General features: G+C 42.0%; 1 protein-coding gene across 1 annotated transcript in view; it reads right to left on the bottom strand.

The window, feature by feature from the left end:
- WDR66 (WD repeat domain 66) overlaps window positions 1-23,562 on the bottom strand; it is an 80,411-nt gene that overhangs the window by 33,115 nt on the left and 23,734 nt on the right. The window contains exons 5-14 of the mRNA XM_003796008.3: window positions 21,137-21,248; window positions 20,801-20,881; window positions 12,876-12,953; window positions 11,584-11,634; window positions 8,022-8,236; window positions 5,674-5,868; window positions 4,410-4,660; window positions 3,916-4,067; window positions 1,904-2,077; window positions 411-595 (exon numbers count right to left, since the gene is read on the bottom strand). Of these exons, the coding sequence (XP_003796056.1) occupies window positions 411-595; window positions 1,904-2,077; window positions 3,916-4,067; window positions 4,410-4,660; window positions 5,674-5,868; window positions 8,022-8,236; window positions 11,584-11,634; window positions 12,876-12,953; window positions 20,801-20,881; window positions 21,137-21,248 (1,494 nt within the window). The remainder of the gene's footprint in view (window positions 1-410; window positions 596-1,903; window positions 2,078-3,915; window positions 4,068-4,409; window positions 4,661-5,673; window positions 5,869-8,021; window positions 8,237-11,583; window positions 11,635-12,875; window positions 12,954-20,800; window positions 20,882-21,136; window positions 21,249-23,562) is intronic.

Here is a 23,562-nt window from a genome sequence, read left to right as displayed (position 1 = left end):
AAAGTCCTTTGAGAGCTAAGAATAATAAAAATCAACAATTAGTAGTAGTCAGGTGAAAGTATGTTTTTCTTCATGAGAAAAGGAAGGAGAATTTAGAGCATCCGTGACTTTTCCAACTTCCCAGGGTCTGTTTCCTTCATTGACTCACAGGCACTGAGCTCTGGATGCCTTACCTCCTGCAAGACCAGGTTTAAGTGCAAGGGTTCTAGGTTTGAATCCTGCCTCTGGCACTACCTGGCCATGTGAGTTTAGGTGAGAATTACTAATGTTATCTATGCCTCAGTTCCTTCCTTTTCAAAGTAAAGATGATAATTGTAGCCAAGCTGTCAAAGGTCCTTAAATTGAGACTTGAAATAAGCTGGGGCCAGAGAAATTGATTTACAAATTAGTGGGGAGCTCTTGGTACTTACCTGCACATTTTGGTGGTAGAATTAAAAAGCTTCACTTTGTAGCCACTATTGCAAATGAGTAGGAAGAGCTCCTTGGCCAGCGGTGGGTACCAGACCATACAGGTGGGGTAGTCGCCCTGGTCAGTTCGGTGAATGTCCAGGACTTCTAGGTGGTCTTTGCAGCTCCGGCGAAGATTATACTCTATCTGCAGAGGGGCCCAGATGGATACCATAGGGACTTAGCCAAAGAAGAGGCTCAGCTAAGGAGCCTCAAGCTCTTGGTTAATAGCCTTGGTAATTATCAGCCTATAGTACTATTCCAGGGGAGACAGTATCAGGTCTCCAAAAGAAGACTTGCCAAGATCTGACACCTAATCAGTTCCCATTATTGAGCATTTGCTATGAGCAAGATCATGAGCTTAGGGCTCTTAAAGCAACGCCATTTAATCCTCATAACTCCCCTACCAAGTAGTACTATCGTGTTCATTTTACAGATGAGAAAACAGATGTTCAGAGTTGCTTGCCCAAGGTCACATAGTTTAAAAGTGGCAGACTAAAAATTCAAATTTAGGCCCAACTGACTCTGAAACCCAAACTCTTACAGTTCTGTTATCCTACATCTCTTACTGGTAGATCTTAGGAACTCTTTGAGAGCAGGAACTAACTCATAACTAAATCTCAGCACAGCATTCAACCACCGCAAATCAGCAGCCTGCTGAATCTCTCCCATAGTTATGTTTTGGTGAAGAGACCAGGATGGATGGGTAGGTGGATGGATGGATGGAAGTAATAAAGGAAGGAAAGAGAGAAAAGGAAGGGAGCAAGGAGGGAAAGAAGAAAGGATGTGCAGATAAATATATTGACTGATTTTGAATCTTTTGGGCTGGATCCTATAATATTGCATTTCCCACTAACTCACGTCTTTTACTATTTTCATATTTAGGTGACAGCCTGGCCTGACCCCTGCACACAAAGTATTAGTGAGTGTTGGCTTTCACAGAGTGCACAGGGAGGAGGCAAGGGGCAGGTTCTCCATGCTATGGGGACCCTGCCTCCCTTGCCTTCCCACTTGTTGCTTCCCAGAAGCTTCCTCATTTAGAATGTGAGTCTCAGGGCGGCACCTGTGGCTCCGTGGGTATGGCGCCAGCCCCATATGCCCACTGAGGGTGGCGAGTTCAAACTCAGCCCCGGCCAAACTGCAGCAAAAAAAATAGCTAGAATGTGAGTCTCTGTGCCATGTCACACCTGTGTTAAGGCAAAGTGACTAGGTAGAGTAGTGATTTTTAATCAGTGTGCTGTGAAAAATTTTTAAAGATCATTAATTATTATCTTTCCTTTATTAATTAAATTACCTTTGAAGGAAGTTCAAAGAACAGTAAGTATATATATTTTTTACTCTTTTTGTTGATCAACATAATTTAAGTGTGCCATGGAAGTTTAAGTATAGGTTCCAGTGTGCCATGGAATGAGAAAGGCTGAAAAGCACTGAGGTAGAGGAAGGCTAACCAGCTCACCAAAAGCCTGTCTCTCCCAAGGCTCAGCAGTCTGGGCTCATTGCTGTCCAGGTGAACCCCAAACAGGAGACTCTGGATGCTTTTGCGATGAGAACGAAGTCTTGCTAAATATTCCCAGACCCTTTTTCCACGTTTGACTACCATCATGTAAATGGCCACGGTAAAACTTACATCCTAAACGTGAGCACAAAAGAAGTTATTCCTTTTTTAATTTTGTAAATTAATAATCATTATGCTTTTATACTAATTTTGCTTATAGAATATTTTTTTCAGGGCAGCGCCTGTGGCTCAGTGAGTAGGGTGCTGCCCTAATATACTGAGGGTGGCAGGTTTGAACCCGGCCCCGGCCAAACTGCAACAAAAATAGCCGGGTATTGTGGTGGGCACCTGTAGTCCCAGCTACTCCGGAGGCTGAGGCAAGAGAATCGCCTAAGCCCAAGAGCTGAAGGTTGCTGTGAGCTTTCTACTGAGGGCAACAAGGTGAGACTCTGTCTCCTAAAAAAGAAAATTTTCTTCAAAAAAAAAATCTTAGTCTATCAGAGCAAGTAGTAAAATAATACTCATTATACAGGTGAGAAAATTAAGGTTAAAAGCAAGTACCTTGAAAAGGGGGTGGGGGAGAAAGTATTTATTGACGCTATGGTCTTACTCTCCAACCAAGAACCTGAGTCTTTAGGCCTTGTCCATTTCCTTTGTCCAGCTACATAAAATAAAAAAGGTATGATTTAAACAAAGGTGCGAAGGCCGAGAGTGAATCAGATAGGAGTGAGAGAGCCCAGACTCACGGGATACAGAGACAGGGTGCCTAAGCTGTGTGTGCCGACAGTGTGCTAGGACAACTTTTAGCTTCACAAGTGTCGTGTACACAAACCAGAAGAGCAGCCACACCACAGTGGAAAGGGGAGAGTACTGGAAGGGATGGTGGTCTAAGCTGCTTTTCCTCCTCTCAACATAAAGATAGACCAAAAGGGAAGAAGTAAGAGATCTGAGAAAATCTTTCCTGGGATTAAGAGCCAGCCCTATTCACAGAGAGAAGAAACAGAATCCAACATATGGTGGAGGACGCTGCTCTGAGATAAGTCTTATCAAAAATCGGAGAGAAAGATGAAAGAGGCTCGGCGCCTGTGGCTCAAATGGCTAAGGCACCAGCCACATACACCTAAAGTGGTGGGTTCGAATCCAGCCCGGGTCTGCCAAACAACAATGGCGGGCCAAAAAATAACCAAAAAATAGCCAGGCGTTGTGGCGGGCACCTGTGGTCCCAGCTACTTGGGAGGCAGAGGCAAGAGACTTGCTTGAGCCCAGGAGTTGGAGGTTGCTGTGAGCTGTGATGCCATAGCACTCTACCCAGGGGAATAGTTTGAGGCTTTGTCTCAAAAGAAAAAAAAAAAAAAGAAGGATGAAAGAACAAATGCAGAGATATGGTTCCCAAAACCTAACCAAGTGAAATGAGCTGTCAGAGGCACAGAATCTAAGTGGGGAAGTTCTGAGGCCTGGTCTTCAGCCTTTTTTTGGTTTAACAGCTTTATTGAAATATAGCTGACATATGGGTGGCGCCTGTGACTCAGTGAGTAGGGTGCTAGCCCCATATACCAAGGGTGGTGGGTTCAAAACCAGCCCTGGCCAAACTACAGCATAAAATAGCCAGGTATTGTGGCAGGCGCCTGTGGCCCCAGCTACTTGGGAGGCTGAGGCAAGAGAATTGCCTAAGCCCAAGAGCTGGAGATTGCTGTGAGCTATGACACCATAGCACTCTACCGAGGGTGACAAAATGAGACTGCCTCTAAAAAAAAAAAAAAGAAAGAAATATAGCTCACAAACCACACAATTAACTATTTAAAGTGTACAATTCTGTGGTTAGTATTATCACAGAGCTTTGTAATCATCATCACAATTTTAAAGCATTTTCATCACTCCAAAAAGAAAGTCTACATTTCCCCCCCCACCCCTTTCTCTTTTGGTTTTAAATAAGGTCGCTAAGCCACTGGGCAGTCATCAGAGAAAATACTTACAGCAGTTGCCATATACTGAGAATCGTGGGAAAAGCTTATATGTGTCACGCTGGTTCTGGAATATCTGAAAGGCTCTGGGGTATCATTTTCTAAAGACATTGCATCAAGAATATACACTGTCCCCTCTGTGAAGCCAGCTCCAAGAAGGGCTCCTAAAATGACAGGCCAGAGAACAATGATGGAAAAGGACTTCATTCATTTAGGAAATATTGAGTCTGTGGCAGGATTTGTTCTAGGAGACCACAGTGAATACAACAGAGAGATTCCTATACAGAGAAACAAACTGAAAAGCAGGACACCTTTGGATGAGTGCTCAGATAGATAGTACGTGGCCCAGAATGCTGCGGGATCCTGAGAAAGAAGGCATCTTGGTGAACTTGCTGAGGGGGCTCAGAATTGGAGAAAACTTCCTGGAGCTGTGACAGCCAAGGTATATCCCCCCCTTGGGTCTGTTTTCCAATTGGAATCAGTGATAAGCTAAAAAATGCAATTACCTTCGGGGTTGTAGGTCAGACTCTGCACTCCAAGCCCTTTCTCAAAGACCCTACTGAAAAGGTACTTTTTCTTCTCATAATCCCACACTTTGATCATCCCACAGAAGCTCCCTATAGCAATGAGGGATTGATATGGGTGGCAGGAGATAGCACAAATGGCATCCTTAGGCTCTACAAATAACTTTTCAAGTTTGGTCCCATCTATCGTTAAGTGGTACACGGCAGCGTCAGATGTTCCAAAGATAAGATTCCTGTTTGCCAAGGAGAGACCAAACAGTATCAGTGTTTGCAGGGAATGGGGCATGCCAGCTACTCTGCTTCTAATTGCACATAAAACGCCTCTGTCGTCTGTAATTTAGTGACATTATTAACCCAACATCTCCAAAAATATACCACCAATACCCAACAGCCTCCATTTGCAAGTGAAAAAGCCCACTTTTCTACATGTAAATTGAGTCATTAAGTATGCAGATGGACAGTCAGTTGTACAATTAGCTAATCTGCACATGCAAATATTCATTTGTGTATGCAAATATGGAGTTTGGTGCACACATACAGATGTGCCTGTAAATACTGCAAGGGCAATTAAGCAGACTCACAGATAATTTGGTCTTGAGATGTCATGGGCATTAATTATCCAGTGCCTTTCACCATAGTGGCCAGGACACTGCTCAGTGTAGAGAAAAGAGACAATGCTACAGGAAGGACTCCAGACTCAAAAGAGAGAATTTAGGGATCAGGACCTTCCAGCTTCCATTTACTAAAGAGTCTTAACATCAAAATTATGTTTGATTAATTTATAAACGATCAAATAGTGAGATCTACCTGCAAGGCAGGTAAAGGACTGATTAGGAAAGCCAGGTCTCCCTATTTTCTATCCCAGGAACAAGCTGAACCTTCCACAGCATGCAAACTAATCTTTTTTTTTTTTTTGGAGACAAGAGTCTCAAGCTATCGCCCTGAGTAGAGAGCCATGGTATCACAGCTCATAGCAACCTCTCCTGGGCTTAAGTGATTCTCTTGCCTCACAGCCTCCTGAGTAGCTAGAACTACAGGCACCTGCCACAATGCCCAGCTATTTTTTGGTTGTAGTTGTCATTGTTTGGCAGGCCTGGGCTGGATTCAAACCTGCCGGCCCTGGTGTATGTAGCTGGTGCCTTAACCGCTTGAGCTACAGGCACCACCCCATATCAGTCATTTTTTGACCATTCAAATGACTAGAGTCATTCATTCATTCAAATGACTAGATTCATTAACAACTTACCTTACAACAAAAAAGTCACCTTTTAAAGTGCAGTCTGGAGGGTAGTTTGATTTTTCCGTAGGAGGAGATGCTGGGATCTTTGAAAAGGACAGAGTTCTTATGGGGCTCGAGTTGAGGTGACTGTACCAGCTAACGATAGACAGTGTGTGATCATAGAACTTAATGTTCCCCTTAATGTCACCTGTGACAATATAGCTGAAATGGAGAATAATATCAGTTTGGTAAACAGTAGTAATAACAAGTATCTTCTATTGAACACTTAAATTATGTGTCAGACTCTGGATTCCCAGGCACTGTAAAAGCTTTATTTTGTATTGCCCAGTGACACTTATTTTACTGTTATTCAACTTCAAATATAGCAAAGTAAGGCTCAGAGAAGTTAAAAAATTTGGTCAAAATAACATATAGGATCCCCAGTCAAATTTGAATCTCAGATAAATAATAAACAACTTTATAGTATAAGTACATCCCAAAGACTATATAGGACATACTTATACATATCAGGTCCACACAACCAGACTATACAGGGAATCTAGGTGGATCTAAAGCAAAGTCCATGCTCTCAGATACACTTGTCCCTGCCCTCCAAGATTAGCCATATATAATGGCGGCGAGCAGTGATTTATACCCTTCACCACATGACTACAGATGACAATGAAGACAGTTACTCTACCAGCTCTCCGAAATCATACAGGCTGGCAATGGGCTGCTTTACAGAAAGATGCTGCTCATTAGAGTGATCGTAAAACCCTATCCAGTCACCACAGCCAAAGGCAGTGTTGCATGACAAAATGGCTTTTATTTCCAATCCTCGGATCCATCCCAAATGAGTCTCTTTTTTTCTAAAGACTCTGACATAATTCTAATTACACTGAGGAGAAGGAGGAAAAATTTTCTCCTCTATATGCATGCTGATTAAATGAGGTTTCTGATTAATGAGCAAGGCAGGTGGGCAGAGTAATTGGTCACATCTTTCGCTGCCCTCTGCTGGACAGAAGCAGCACAACTGGCCAAAGGTTTTCAGAGACCTTTTCCTTCACCATCCTGGCTGGAGAGGGGGGAACCCAGTTCTGGTCTTCACTGGGTCCTAACCCCCAACTAATTAAAAGGTGATGGCATGGCCAATATCAGTTCTACCATTATTCTTTAGCACCATTGAGTAAGGATGACAATTTGCATTTTTCTTTGTAAAACCATGTCAGGACCTCACTGTTACCTACATCAAAAGAAAAGCAAATGAAAGCAAAATGCACTTTTTGAAAGCTTATGGTATAGTGACTCTAACCATATGGGCAGGGTCCTGTCATTAGACAATTTTCTCCACACTTTTGGGAACTTCCCTTGAACACTAACAATGGCTGCCATTTACCTCGGGCCTCCCCTGTGCTAGCAGTGTGCCTTGTCTCCCTAAAGCCTCATAAAACAGTGCTGAGAGAAATAGTATTGTTATGCCCATTTTACACATAAAGAAATGGAGGCTCAGCAAAGTTAAGTCCCTTGCTCAAGATCACCCAGCAAGAAAGGGCATTAGCTGGAATGCAAACTCAGCTCTGGTGTTCTGTGGTGTTTGATGACCACCTGTGAGTTCCAACAGCTGCTCAAAATCAAAGAGTGAGGGAATTTTATAAAGTTCTGATGTGTTTGATCTTTTCACAATGCGTAAATTTATTTTGTAATCAGAAAAAAATATATAGCTATTTGAGTTATTTTCTTAAATTTAAAGTATATACAATTTGGAGCATGAAATAAGTTTAATTAGCACAGACGAAAAAATCTGTTACTTTTTCTTTCACTAACAAAAGGATTTTTTTAACACACAATTTTTAAAAATCCAAATAGTACAAATGGGACTATAAAAAGAAGTACATCCGGCTCGGCTCCTATAGCTCAACCGGCTAAGGCGCCAGCCACGTACACCTAAGGTGGCGGGTTCGAATCCCCAGCCCGGACCCGCCAAACAACAATGACGGCTGCAACCAAAAAAAAAAAAAAAAATAGCCGGGCGTTGTGGCGGGCGCCTGTGGTCCCAGCTACTTGGGAGGCAGAGGCAGGAGACTCGCTTGAGCCCAGGAGTTGGAGGTTGCTGTGAGCTGTAATGCCACGGTACTCTACCCAGGGGGACAGCTTGAGGCTCTGTCTCAAAAAAAAAAAAAAAAAAAAAAAAGAAGTACATCCACCCCCAGCCTTGCTCCTGGTTCTCAGTTCTTTTCCTCAGAGGCAGTCAGTGTTTCCAGTTAATTGTAACACTCCTCAGAAATATTCTCTGCATATATAAGATATGTGTATACATCCAAAGGAGTTTTAGAATATTTTTGTAATCATCTATAGCTACACTTTTTAATAATTACCTATCAACTGTAGTAAGCACAGTGATAGCTTCTTTCTGCAAATGAACCAATTTACAAGGCTTGATATAGGAAGAGCCCAAAAAGGCAGATGAAGATGAGGGTGAGCGGTGTATGTCCCAGACCACCAGCTTCCCTTCCAGTGTGGCTGAGAGGATTTGTGTTAAATTCAAGTGAAAGACGGACTGGCTAAATTTTCCCACGAGCTTGTTGAAGGTCTGTGTTTCAAAAGACAGGTTATGAGTTATGGTCGGCCAAAAATACAAAACAAACCACTTATCAACATGACATTTTTGTAACATTATGCTAAAATACAGTGGGAGAAAGACAAACTAAAGAACCACTCATTAAAAACCCTCTCCTGTGGATTGCCATGGTCCAGGCCGTTCTGAACCTCTGAAGGTTTGCTAAGAGCAAGTTAAGGGTTATGTTCTATGCTCAATTAAACTGTATAAAGCAAATGGAAGAGTAGATAATAACTGTTATTATATCTGTTAAATTTCTCTTACAGAGGGGTCAAAGACTGATAAAGAAATTGATAAATCCGTTGTGAGCAGAAACATGTTCCAGTATAAAAGAGTTTTCCCAGTCTCCTTTGATCATAAGGTATTTTTCCCACCAGTAAGCAGAAATTATTTAAGTACTATACATAAAAATGCCCTAAATAAGACTCCTTATTAAATTTGTGCTAGGGGAAGACACTAAGCCCACTTTCTCAGTGTCTTAGAGATGAAGTATCAAAAGAACCCAGAGCAGTGATAGAGTCCCCCTTTGAGTGTTGATGGAATGAATGAAAGACAGGAACCCAGTAACCTGTCATATAACGTATAGCAAGTCTGCTGCCCAATTCTCTAATTATGCAGAGAAGATCCGAGGGTTCACCTCTTCTGACTTGAACACAAGAAGAACAGTAAAATAATAATTGGTCAATCAAAAGCATCAAGTTCTTTTTTTTTTGCAGTTTTTGGCCGGGGCTGGGTTTGAACCCACCACCTCCAGCAGCATATAGGGCTAGTGCCCTACTCCTTTGAGCCGCAGGCGCTGCCCTTTTTTTTTTTTTTTTTTTTGCGACAGAGCCTCAAGCTGTTGCCCTGGGTACAATGCTGTGGTATCACAACTCATAGCAACCTCCAACTTCTGGGCTTAAGCAATTCTCTTGCCTCAGCCACCCAAGCAGCTGGGACTACAGGTATGCCCACCAGAACACCTGGCTATTTTTTGATTGTAGTGTCATTGTTGTTTGGTGGGCCCGGGCTGGATTCGAACCTGCCAGCTCTGGTGTATGTGGCTGGCGTCTTAGCCACTTGAGCTACAGGGGCCAAGCCCATCAAGTTCTTTCTAAGAGCAGCTATGTTCAATACAAAGCAGTTTTATCATTTCAAATTGCAGTCACTGCTCGTTATTCATGGATTCTGTATTTTTAAATTCACCTACTTGCTGGAATTTATTCATAACCCTCCCAATCAATAGTCAGCGCTTTCATGGTCATTTGCAGTTTTTCATGTGTAGAGTGGCACAAAATTTGATTCATCCAACACAAATATTCCCAGTTGAGGTCAAACAAAGCAATGCTCTACCTACTTTTTAATTTTATTTTATTTTGAGACAGAGTCTCATTTTGTCACCCTTGGTACAGTGCTGTAGCGTCACAGCTCACAGCAACCTCAAACTCTTGGGTTCATGGGATTCTCTTGCCTCAGCTTCTGGAATAGCTAGGACTACAGGCACTCACCACAATGCCCAGGCTATATTCAGTTAGAGATGGGGTCTTGTTCTTGCTCAGCCTGGTCTCAAACTCGTGAGCTTAGGCAATCCACTCACCTTAGCCTACCAGAGTGCTAGGATTATAGGTGTGACCCACTATGCCAGCCCTGCTCTTTTTTTATTTTGAGACAGAATCTCAAGCTGTCACCCTGGGTAGAGTGCTATGGCATCATAGCTCACAGCAAACTCCAACTCGGGCTCAAGCTATCCTCTTGCCTCAGTTTTTCTATTTTTAGTAGAGATGGGGGGTCTTAACTTTTTCTCAGGTTGGTCTCAAACTCATGAGCTCAAGCAATCCACCTGCCTTGGCCTCCTGGAGTGCTAGGATTACAGGCATGAGCCATGGCACCCAGCCAACTGTCTGCCTTCTTGTTTCAACTCTCATACTGTAAACAAGAGTCCTTTTGTAAGTCAATAACCATGTTGTTTGCCTTTTTACTTAGTAATTTTTCTTGGTGATTTCAAGATTTATATTGGTCCCCAAACATAGTGCTGAAGTGCTATCTAGTGCTCCTAAGCAGAAGAAGGCTGCAATGTGCCTCACTGTGAAAATACATGTGTTAGATGAACTTTGTTCAGGCATGAGCTATAGTGCTGTTCGCTGTAAGCTCAATGTTCATGAACCAATGATATATATTAAATATGATGTTTTAAAACAGAAAACACATATAAAACAAGGTGAGTATTGATCAGTTGGTGAAAATGTGATCAGAGGCCCACAGGAACCTAATCCTGTATTTGCCCGAAGAGAAATGGTTCAATATTTGCTGATTTAGCTCTTGCAGAGACTTTACAGAACATAACGACCACAAATAACGAGAACTGACTGTACTTTTTGATGCTTTCATTTACGAAAACCAAAGTTTGCAGACAGAATAATTTTTCCCTGTATGTCCATCCACCTCATCTTTGTTTTTCTTTTAACATGTCCTCTTCAAAAATAAATATCTATAAATCATATCAAGAGAGAAGAAAGGAAGCAGAAAATTCACCACAAAGTGCTCACTGAGGACAGAGTACAGTGGTACCAAGGTAGAAAATGCTGCAGAACTGGAGTTCCACTTCGGATCTAATAACCTTGAGGTAAGCAGGCAAGGCAAAATATTTTCTCAGTATCTGGTTCACCACCTTCCTATTGACTTTCCAATATCTAAATACCCACTATCATTGTTTATTATTCTGAAACTGAGCAGCTTTATAAGGGATTTACTTATGTTCAGCTATTGTACTTACACCACTTCAAATTAACCTTCATTCTCATTAATATGCACATTGCATTATACTTTTGGATTTTTTTTCCATAACATTTTATTTTTAACAATACTTCCATTATTTTCTTTTCTTTTCTTTTTTTTTTTTTTTAGACAGAGCCTCAAGCTGTCCCCCTGGATAGAGTGCTGTGACGTCACAGCTCACAGCAATCTCCAACTCCTGGGCTCAAGCGAGTCTCCTGCCTCCGCCTCCCAAGTAGCTGGGACCACAGGCGCCCCCGCCAAAACCCCCGGCTATTTTTTGGTTGCAGCCGTCATTTTTGTTTGGCGGGCCCAGGCTGGATTCGAACCCGCCACCTTAGGTGTATGTGGCTGGCGCCTTAGCCACTTGAGCCATAGGCGCCAAGCCACTTCCATTATTTTCAACTGACAATGCAATATGGATAAAGTACACAAGTAAAATGTTTCAAATTATTTCCCAATGGTTTAATATCAAGACTTACAAAGAATAGCCCAAAGGAACCAAGCTTGTACATACATATTTATTCTCCACAAAATCTGATGTATAAAAATGCAACAGGCATACTCACTTTTTCTGTTAAAAGTGGGGCACTGTGAGCAAGTATTTTTCTCTCTTCATACTGATAAGTACAGAAAAAATAATCACTACTAAAAAAAGATCTGGTTTCAAAAGAAGAACTACATAATAACAAAATCAAGACAAATACATCTTAACAAGGTCAGAAATTTGCAATTTCTCCAGGGTAAGAAAACTTACAGCCTTAGGGAACATCTGAAAACATTCTGAAAGAAAAGCAAATACATAAAAGATGCCAAAAATGATTGTGACATTGTGACCCCCGTTTTTTTTCTTGGAGATAGCACTGACTGGAGCACAGTGGTGTCATCACAGCTCATTGCAACCTCAAAACTCCTAGGCTCAAGCAACAATTCTCCTGCCTAAGCCTCCCCAGTAGGTGAGACTACAGGTGTGTGCCAAGACACCTGGTTAATCTTTTCTACTTTTTGTACAGAATTCTCTTGCGTAGGCTGGTCTCAAACTCCTAACCTCAAGCAGTCCTCCTGCCTCAGGCTCCCAGAGTGCTAGGATTATAGGCACGAAGCTCTGTGCCTGGCCTAATTTCAATGTTTCTTTAATCTTAGGATTTTGCCCTGTGCTAGTATATTCAGTATATCACTGATCTGCTTTCTTTTCTTTTTGTCTTGTTTTTTGGGGTTTTTTTGTGTGTGTGTGTGTGTGTGTGTGTGCTAATTTCTTTCTAACAGGAAATAAAGTCTAATGTCTCAAAACCCCCTATATTTTAGACCTTTTAAATACAGGTATATCCAAATAGGCCAGGCTAATCCTAGCACTCATGGGAAGCCAAGGTGGCAGGATTCCTTGAGCTCACGAATTCAAGACCAGCCCACCCAAGAGCCAAGGCCCTGTCTCTACTAACTAGAAAAATAAGGTGAGCATGGTCACTCAAGCCTGTAGTCCCAGGTACTCCGGAGGCTGAGTCAGAAGGATTGTTTGAGCCCAAGAGTTTAAGATCGCTGTCAGCTGTGACGATGCCACTGCCCTCTAGACTGCATGACAGAGCAAGACTGTATCTCAGAAAAAAAAAAAAAGAAAAGAAAAGTGTGTGTTCAAATAAATATCTGCTCATTATGTTAATAAAATTAAATTATCTGCTTTGGATTAAATATGCTAATTTCTAATGGGACTAAAATAAATACTGTAATTAAATCATAACATTTTAACATAGATCCATTGCTTTCTAAGTAGAAATATATGTTTACGTTATCAAAACATCAGTATTTAAGGAATGAACATACATTTGTACTCACATTTAAAACAAATCAAAATATTTCTACTTACCCATGAATAATATATTGCCTGTGTTCTACTATTGCTCACCAATTCTTTATCATTAGTTGGATTAAAAGTAAGGTGGTTCTGAAACATAAAGTATGGAAATATATTAATGCTAATAAATATTCTCAACTATGGCCATTCTACTCTGAACACACCTGATCTCATCTGATAATAAATTTTCTTTCTGTGGTTAAACTGAATGTTAAAATTAAATAATAATTTTAATTAAGATAAAGGAATAGGAATATAAAAAAGAAACTACATGGCATTTGGTAAACAATAGGAATATCTTTTAAATACTAGTTTTTAAAATAGTGTCAAATGTATTATTTTTCTAGTATTATTTTTTATAATCATCATCTGTAAATTGGAACAAAAAAGAGTAAACCAGTATTCATCAATAACCTTTATTCTTGGTTATTCAGTCTTCTTATTCCATAACCCTTATTCAGTCTTTTGGAAGACTGCTGTACACACATTTCTAAATTTGACAGGGCCACACGGTATCCTGGAATGAATGTAAGACCCTGGAAGAGGTTTCTGATTCCTGCCAAGAAGTTGCTGTCTTCCTTCCCAAAAACTGACTCCGCAGAAACCATGCAAGTGAGGGAAACATTACGTGAAGAAACAAAACAATCACAGCAACAACAACAAAGTGAGATAGACATTTCTGTGGAGCTATGAGGTTATGTGTCCTGAGACGTGCATGGGAGGTGACTGCAGCCTGGGGCGAAGGGCTGCAGAAAGAATGTGAGGACTGGCTCGGCGCCTATAGCTCAACCGGCTAAGGCGCCAGCCACGTACACCTAAGGTGGCAGGTTCGAATCCCCAGCCCGGACCTGCCAAAACAACAATGATGGCTGCAACCAAAAAATAGCTGGGCGTTGTGGCAGGTGCCCGTGGTCCCAGCTACTTGGGAGGTGGAGGCAGGAGACTCGCTTGAGCCCAGGAGCTGGAGGTTGCTGTGAGCTGTAATGCCACGGCACTCTACCCAGGGGGACAGCTTGAGGCTCTGTCTCAAAAAAAAAAAAAATAAATAAATAAATATAAGCTTCCATGTTTAATAAAAAATAGAATTCTATTTAAAAAAAAAAAAAAAAAGAATGTGAGGACAGACTGAGACAAAGCTTTTTAAGTTCTATTCCTCCCATGTCCACCCCATCTGCACACCTGTTCCTAACCTGTCACTTGCTGCATCACTACCAGTGCCAGTGTCTGAGACTTAACATCAGGACAGCACAAAAGCCTGAGTGTGGGGACGAACTGATAAAAGCAAGCGCATGGACCAGACCTCACAAAGACTGAGAATCAGTCTCAAGTCACCTAGAATTCTTTCTTTATTCAAAGGATTTGTTCTATAAAATTTGGATTCTGTCAAAAGCCCATACTTAAATAGAAAAAATTAGCCAGGCATAGTGGCAGGCACTTGTAGTACCAGCTACCCTGGGGGCTAAGGCAGGCAGATTGCTTGAACCCAGGAGTTTGAGGTTGCCATGAGCTAGGCTGATGCCATAACACTCTAGCCTGGGCAACACAGTGAAACTCTGTCTTAAAATAAAATAAAATGGCCACACTCAAGATCCACAAGGCCACAGGTTCCCCACCCCTGGAAGGTGACCATTCTGTCAAATGCCTGTAAGAAACAAATGTAGGTCTTCTTTGGAGGAAGTTATTTTCCTGAGCCTCAAATTATTTATACGCTTTTTAAAACACAACATTGGCTATTCAACAAAAAAATACCAAGGCAAATGAAACAGACACATCCAAATGACTGAACATCAAGGAGAAAAGCAATCAGCAGAAAGAGTCAACAGCAGAAATTTAGGTATTGGAGTTTTCAGGCACAGACGTGACAATAATAACTGTAATTAATGTGTATGAAAAAGCAGAAGACAAGATGGAGAATCCTAGCAGATAGCTCTATTTAAATAATCAAATGGAAATTCTAGGTATGAAAAAAATGATGAAAAATTTAATAGGCTCAGCGCCCATAACACAGTGGTTACGGTGACAGCCATATACACCTAGGCTGGCAGGTTCGAACCTAGCCTGGGCCAACTACACAACAATGACAGCTGCAACAAAAAATAGCTGGGCATTGTGGTGGATGCCTGTAGTTCTAGCTACTTGGGAGGCTGCGGCAAGAGAATCACTTAAGCCCAAGAGTTTGTGGTTGCTGTGAGCTGTGACATCACAGCACTCTACCAAAGGTGACTTACTGAAACTCTGTCTCAAAAATAAATAAATAAACAAAAACTTGGGTGGCGGCCATAGCTCAGTGGATAGGATGCTGGCCCCATATACTGAGGGTGGCAGGTTCAAACCTGGCCCTGGCCAAACTGCAACAAAAAAATAGCCAGGCACTGTGGTGGGCATCCATAGTCCCACCTACCTGGGAGGCTAAGGCAAGAGAATCGCCTAAGCTCAGGAGTTGGAGGTTGCTGTGAGCTGTGTGATGCCATGGCACTCTACCGAGGGTGATAAAGTGAGACTATCTCTACAAAAATAAATAAATAAATAAAAATAATAAAATAAAATTTTATTAATTTTAATTTATATAAAATTAATAGATGGTTTAACAAAAAAGTAGATATAGCCAAAAAAGGATTAGTCAATAGGAAAGGAAGATAAATTATAGTAGAAAATATCCAGACTGAAGCACAAAGAGATAAAAGAATAGAAAGAGAATTTAAGACAAATAGGGTAAGATGAAAAAATGTATAACTTACATTAAGGGGAGTCCCAAAAGGAGAATGAAGAAAGAATGTGAGAGAAGGAAATGTTTAAATAAACAATGACAGACCAGGCCAGAGGCTCATGCCTATAACTCTAGCCCTTTGGGAGGCCAAGGTGAGAGGATCACTTGAGGTCAGGAGTGTAAGACACCCTGGACAACACAAAAAAATGCTGTCTCTACAATAAAAAATAGAAAAATTAGCCAGGTGTAGTAGCACACACCTGTAGTCCCAGCTACTCAGGAAGCTAAGGCAGAAGGATTGCTCGAGCCCAGGAGTTAAGACCAGCCTGGGCGATAGTGAGACCCCATTTCTACAAAAACTACAAAAATTAACCTGGCATGGTGACATGAGCCTATGGTCCTAGTTACTCAGGAGACTGAGGCAGGAGAATCACTTGAGTCTAGGAATTTGAGGCTGCAGTGGGCTGTAATCACACCATTGTACTCTATCCCACGCAACAGAGCAAGATAGCAAGACATTGTCTCAAAAAAAAAAAAAAAGAAAGAAAGAAAGAAAGAAAAAAGATGGCTTGGTAGCTGGCTTTTCAACAGAAATGGTAGAAGTCAGAAGATAATGGAATTATGTCTTTGAGGATATGAAATGCAGAAGAAAAATACTAACTGCCACTCTAGAATTCTATGCCTAAGGAAAATATCCTTCAAAATCAAAGACTTATACATGACCATTCACAACAGCTTTATTTATTTATTTATTTATTTTGCAGTTTTTGGCCGGGGCTGGGTTTGAACCCACCACCTCCGGCATATGGGGCCAGTGCCCTACTCCTTTGAGCCACAGGCGCTGCCCAGCAGCTTTATTTTTAATAGCCATAACCAGGAAGTAACCCAGTGCCAACCCAGTGTCATCAAACAAATTATGACATATCCATTCAATGTACTACTATATTTTAATTATTAAATCAGAGTGCAATTATCACTCTGATGGCTATGAGAAGATTAAGAGATGAGGCACAAAGGAGAGCAGAGAGACCGCTAGAAGAATGGTGGAGGTGGATAGCAATGACTGTGGACTGGACCAGGATGGTGGCAACAGATATGGAGAGGAGAGGAAAGATTTTAGGATATATCTTAGAAGTAAAAGGTACTTTAAGCCTTGGGAATGAATGAGAATACCCAAGAAGAAAGTATAGCAAGAAGAAGAGGAAGATCTCCACGAACCAAATCCTAAGGAACACCAGTATTTAGAAAGTATACAAATGAATGAAAAAGAATCTACAAAGCCTAAAAAAGAATGGCCAATGAAGTAGCAGGAAAAAAATCTGTAAGCCCACCTGGAAAAGTGTAATTGTTATGGAGAGGAAGAGTGAAAAGAGGATTTAATGAGGTTCATTTGATTTGAAAACACCAGTGACCATGATAAGCATAGTTTTAGTGGAGTCATGGCAAGGAGGAAAAACTATGTAGCTGTGAAAATGAAAGAATTACAGCTCGAGAGTCAACACAGATGAATCTCAGAAAACCGTGGAAATAACCAATAGAAAACAGTGGACATAACCAATAGAATGTATTCCAAATACATAAAGGTCAAACAAGATAGTACTGAGGGATACACATATCACTGTAGAAAAGTAAAACGAAATGCAAAGGAATGCACAAAATTTGGGGACGTGGTTAACCTCAGAGGAAGAAAGGATGAGATTAAGGGAAGGGGAACAAAGAGGGCTTCTAGGATTTAGATAACACTCTATTTCTTGATCCACTGGTAAATACATAGGTATGTTTGGTTTTCCTCTTTAAAATATACACATTTTGCGTGTATGCATTATTTTACAATAACAATTTAAAGAGATCAAATATTTCTTGCAGAAAAAAGAGTGAAGAAGAGACGAGAAGTAGAGAAAGCAAGTGAAGACAACTCTTCTGAGCAGTTTCACTGTGAAGAGAAGCAGAGGGCAGACGTGGGGTCAAAAGGAGTTCTGTAAAGACAGGGGACATGAAAACATGTTTCTGTGTTAATGAGAATAATGATCCAGAGGGGGAGAGGTGACGGCTGCAGGAGGGGGCCCTGAGGGAGAGGGAAATAAGAAACTAAAGAAGACATAAATAAATGGCAAGATAATCCTATGTGCTGCCCTTCACGGCAATCAGAAGGAAAAAGAGAGGACAGTGAAGTCAGAAGTAGGCTGCAGGCCTGGGAGTGAGAATGGCCAGTGTTGGTACCTGATGGCTTCCATTTTCTCAAGGCCCTATGAGAGCTGGTTGTCAGCTGAGTGAGGAGAAGGGCTGAAAGAGTAGGGAGGAAGCAGGAACTGTTATTCCTGGAGACAGAACCCATTAGGACAGCCAGGCAGGCAGTGCTGAGAGTCCTTTTGAACTTTACTACTGAATTCAAGGACAAAATTATTTATTTATTTTTTTTTTGAGACAGAGTCTCACTCTGTCACGCTGGGTAGAGTGCCATAACATCATAGTTCACAGAACCTCAAAATCCTGGGCTTGAGCAATCCTCTTGCCTCGGCTTCCTAAGAAGCTAAGACTACAACTATGTGCCACTACTCCTGGCTAGTTTTTTTTTTAATTTTTAGTAGAGATGGGGTCTTGTTCTTGCTCAAGCTGGTCTTGAACTCCTAAGATTCCTTAAAGCTCAAGCAATCCACCCGCCTCAGCCTCCCAGACTGCTAGGATTATGGGCGTGAGCCACTGCACCTGGCCCTGGGTGGTCCCTTTAGCTTTCTGTACCCAGCTACAGCTGTGAAGAGCAGGCTGATAGCAGGTTTATCCAGTGTTGGGGGGCTTTTGCAGCCTGGTCTGACAGAACTTGCTGGAACGTGAGGATGGAAATGCTCTATACTCTGTGCTATCAACAGGAGCCAACAGCCACATGGCTAATAAGCACTTGAAATGTGGCCAGCAAAACTGAGGAACCCAATTTGTAATTTAATTCCATTTTAATAGATTGCAAAGTTGCAGAATACAAAACCAACACACAAAAATCAGCTGCAGCTGGGCACAGTGGTTCATACATTTTGAGAGGCCCAGGCAGGAGGACTGCTTGAGTCCAGGAGTTCAAAACCAGACTGAGAAACATAGCCAGATACCATCTCTACAAAAATAGTAAAAAGAAGATTAGTCAGGCATAATGGCATGTGCCCGTAGTCTCAGGTACTCTAGAGGCTGAGGTGGGAAGATCCTTTGAGACCAGGAGTTAGAGGCTGCAATAGTCTATGATTGGGCTCTTACACCCTAGCCTGGGCTGGGTGTAGTGCCCTGTAATCCTAGTGCTCTGGGAGGCCAAGGCTGGTGGATTGCTTGAGTTCAGGAGTTTGAGACCACCCTGAGCAAGAGTAAGACCCTACTAAAAATAGAAAAACTAGCCAGGAGCCTGTAGTCCCAGGTACTTGGAAGGCTAAGGCAAGAGGATCATTTGAGCCCAAGAGACTGAAGTTGCTGTAAGCTATGTTGATGTCATGGCACTCTACCCAGAGCAACAGAGTGAGACTGTTTAAAAAAAAAAAATCAGCTGCTATTCTGTACACTAGCACAAACAATCTGAATAGGAAATTAAGAAAACAATTCGGCTTGGCGCCTATAGCTCAACCGGCTAAGGTGCCAGCCACATACACCTAAGGTGGCGGGTTCGAATCCCCAGCCCAGACCTGCCAAACAACAATGATGACTGCAACCAAAAAATAGCCAGGCGTTGTGGCGGGCGCCTGTGGTCCCAGCTACTTGGGAGGCTGAGGCAGGAGACTCGCTTGAGCCCAGGAGTTGGAGGTTGTTGTGAGCTGTGATGTCATGGCACTCTACCCAGGGGGACAGCTTGAGACTCTGTCTCAAAAAAAAAAAAAAAAAAGAAAGAAAACAATTCCATCTACATTTGCATCACAAAAACAAAATACTTAGGAATAAATTTAACCAAGGAAGTGAGAGATGTATACCCTGAGAATTACAAAACATTGCTGAAAGAAATTAAAGACCCAAATAAATACCAAGATATCCTGTGCTCATGAATTGTGAAAAGGATGATACTACCCAAAGGGATCTACAGATTCAATACAATCTCCATCAAAATCCTAAAGGTGTTTTTTCAGCAATAGGAGAGACCCATCCTAAATAGCCATGTGGCTGGTGGCTACTGTATTAGTGCAACTTTAAGAGGAAAAAATTTTTTCAAGAGCAGGAGGACTATTGTGAGGAAAGGAGAGAAGATAAGCATAAGGCTGCGTGTAGTTACCCAAACTGTCTGCTGGGGTTTTAGATCTGCAAGCCAAGTATGTACTTATCACAGTGCCTGGCACAGAGGAGGCACTCAATAATTACACAATGAAAGAAGGGCACAAGGATGAGTGAGACAACATAGACCAGCAGTGATGCACGAAATCAAGAGACCTGGTACAAACTTTCTTGGTGTTCTTGGCAAGTCACCTCATGTAAAGTGAGAATGATAATTTTCTCTATATACCTCATAACCTCTTACAGGGTTAGAAGCAGGTAAGAGGATGCTTCTCGAATAACAAAGGCAGCTAGTGGATGATTTCAGACAAATTATTTAATAATTAATAATAGTATTCCACAGATATTAATATCTTCTTGCTGGCATGTTTATATGGATTATGTGAGATAATGTAAGTAAAGAATTTAGCAGAGGGCACGGCGCCTGTGACTCAAAGGAGTAGGGTGCTGGCCCCAGCCCCAGCCAAAAACTGCAAAAAAAAAAAAGAATTTAGCAGAATTGGACACGTAAGTGCCTGAAAAGTATTAGCTATTATTATCAAAGATCAAATGAGATTCAGGGATATGAAAGTGTTTTTTAAAAGCTCTACTGCACTATAATAAAACTCTACTGAAATGAAAACTAGAATTTTGTTTTTGTTTTCTTTGAGACAGAGTCTCACTTTGTCGCCCTTGGTAGAGTGCTGTAGTGTTATAGCTCGTAGCAACCTCAAACTCTTGGGCTCAGACTATCCTCTTGCTTCAGAGAATACTTGGCTTGCAGTCCCAAGTAGCTGGGACTACATGTGCCCACCACAATGCCCAACTGTTTTTAGAGACAGGTCTTGCTCTTGCTCAGGCTGGTCTCGAACCTGTGAGGTCAGGCAATCCACCTGCCTTGGCCTTCCAGAGTGCTAGGATTATAGGTGTGAGCCACCACACCTGGCCCAAAAAGTAGGTTTTGATCTGGCATCACTGTAATTTTAGGTTGATATTTACAGGTTTAAATTGAACTCACCTGAAGACCATACTCTTTGGGGAGTTCAAGAGTACATGCTGGTACTTCCACCGCCAAAGTCCACTTCCAGATGCACACTTTCTGTAAATGATGGCAGACAGAAGGGCATGAACAGGTCTCTGAAGGCTACTGAAATAATATCTCCTGCGGGGACTCTGCAACTTCAAGTAACTAAGCAAAGTAGCACCAGCTAAACCACAAGTACAGAGGCTTTGATTCTATACTGTGGAGGCTGGTTGTCTTCTGATGTCACTGATGTCATGCAGACTGAGCAGAGCTGCCTGAGGGACACTCTTGCTGGCCAACTTGCTGAGGCTGACCCTAAGGGCCCTTTACCTGGACTTCAGCATCCGAGATGGTTGCCAGATATTTGGAGTCACGGGTCATGGCTATTGCCCTGATGCCGTTCCCTTCTGGGCAGCTGTCAAATATTGTGTGTACAGGAATACTGTGAAAAAACAGGACAAGGAGGTCTCCCTGATTTCCCAGTGGGGCTGGGGCAGGTCTGAGCTCAGCTCAAACCTTCTGAACACATAACAAAATGTGGCACATCTGTACAATGAAATATTATTTGGCCATAAAGAGGAATAAAGCACTGACATGAACTACAACATGAACGAGCCTCAAAAACGTGATGTTGGTGGCACCTGTGGCTCAGTGAGTAGGGCACTGGACTCATATATCAAGGGTGGCGGGTTCCAACCCGGCCCCAGCCAAACTGCAACAACAACGACAGAAAAAATAGCCGGGCATTGTGGTGGGTGCCTGTAGTCCCAGCTACTCAGGAGGCTGAGGCAAGAGAATCACCTAAGCCCAGGAATTGGAGGTTGCTGTGAGCTATGATGTCACAGCACTCTACCGAGGGCAACAAAGTGAGACTCTGTCTCTTAAAAAAAAAAAAAAAGTGATGTTGAGTGAAGGAACCCAGACACAAAAGGCCACAAATTGTATAGTTCCATACGAAATATTCAGAGTAGACAAATCCATAGAGACAAAAAGTAGATTGGTGGTTGCCAGAAGGTAGAGGGAGAGAGAAATCGGGAGTGGCTGATGATGGGTACAGAGACTCCTTTGGGGATCATGAAAATGTTTTGGAAATAGATAGAGGGGATGACCGCACAACGACAGTACATACATACTAAATGCCACTGAACTGTACCCTTTAAAATGGTTGATTCTAGGCCAGGCGCAATGGCTCACATCTGTAATCCTAGGACTCTGGAAGGCTGAGGTGGGTGGATTGCTTGAGCTCAGTAGTTTGAGACCAGCCTGAGCAAGAGTAAGGCCTCGTCTCTACTAAAAATAAAAAAACTAGGCTTGGCGCGTGTAGCTTAAGCAGCTAAGGCGCCAGCCACATACACCATTCGAAGCTGGCAGGTTCGAATCAGCTGGGTCTGCCAAACAATAATGACAACTACAACCAAAAAGCAGCTGGGCGTTATGGTGGGCACCTGTAGTCCCAGCTACTTGGGAGGTGGAGGCAAGAGAATCACTTAAGCTCAGGAGCTGGAGGTTGCTGTGAGCTGTGATGCCACAGCACTCTGCCCAAGGCAACAGCTTGAGGCTCTGTCTCAAAAAAAAAAAAAGCAACTAGCCAGGCAAAGTGCCTGGTGCCTGTAGTCCAGCTACTCAGGAGACTGAAGCAAGAGAATCATTTGAGCTCAGGAGTTTGACGTTGCTGTGAGTAATGATGCCACAGTACTCTACCCAAGGTAACAGAGTGAAACTCTGTCTCAAAGAAAAATAAATAAATAAAATGGTTGATTTTATGTTATGTGAATTACACCTCAATAATAATAAAAAATAAAGCCGGGAGGCGCCTGTGGCTCAAAGAAGTAGGGCGCCAGCCCCATATACTAGAGGTGGTGGGTTCAAACACAGCCCCGGCCAAAAACTGCAAAATAAATAAATAAATAAATAAAGCTCAACTCAGGGCAGGATGTCAATGTGCTGTTTGCTTTCCTCATAAACTATAGTCTTTCATTCACTCCTTACTGGGGGTCAATTCTTACAGGTAGGAAGAATGAGAACATGTAAAAACTGACTAGGACAATGTCCCAGCTTCAGGAAAATGGGAACTCTCCTACACAGGTGGGAATGTAAATGAACATAACCTTGTAGATAGCAGTTCAGCTGTATCTATCTAAAATTTTCAATGCATATATCCTATGGCCCAGTAATGCCACGCCCAAGACGTTTTCCTAGAAAAATAACAGCAAAAGTAAACAAAAGATCAATGAAAATTCACAATCATTAATAGCAAAAATAAAACAACATAAATATGCATTAATATATCATATGCAAATTGTTGAAAAATATTAAGGCATAACCATATAATGAAAAATTATGCTGCCTGGTAAAAGAATGGGTTAGATTAGAAAAGTGACCAAAATTTTATGGAAAAAGTGAATTACAAAACAACACCATCTTGATCATGAGAGAGGGAGAGAGAGAGAACTTGAGAGTATGAGCGCAAATATCAGAAAATTCTAGAAGATAGGCTGGGTGCGATGGCTCATGCCTATAATCCTAGCACTCTGGAAGGCCAAGGAGGATGGATTGCTTGAGCTCAGGAGTTCAAAAGCAACCTGAGCAAGAGTGAGACCTGTCTCTAAAAATAACCTGGTGTTGTGGTGGGTGTCTGTAGTCCCAGATGCTAGGGAGGCAGAGGCAAGAGGATCACTTGAGCCCAAGAGTTTGAGGTTGCTGTAAGCTATGATGCTACAGCATCTACCCAGGGGGACAGAGTGAGACTCTGTCTC

Source organism: Otolemur garnettii, unplaced genomic scaffold (assembly GCF_000181295.1).
Source record: "Otolemur garnettii isolate 467f Iridium unplaced genomic scaffold, OtoGar3 scaffold00099, whole genome shotgun sequence".
NCBI lineage: Eukaryota > Metazoa > Chordata > Mammalia > Primates > Galagidae > Otolemur > Otolemur garnettii.
Note: the sequence above shows the minus strand (reverse complement) of the source record. Positions and strands in the feature narration are given on the sequence as shown.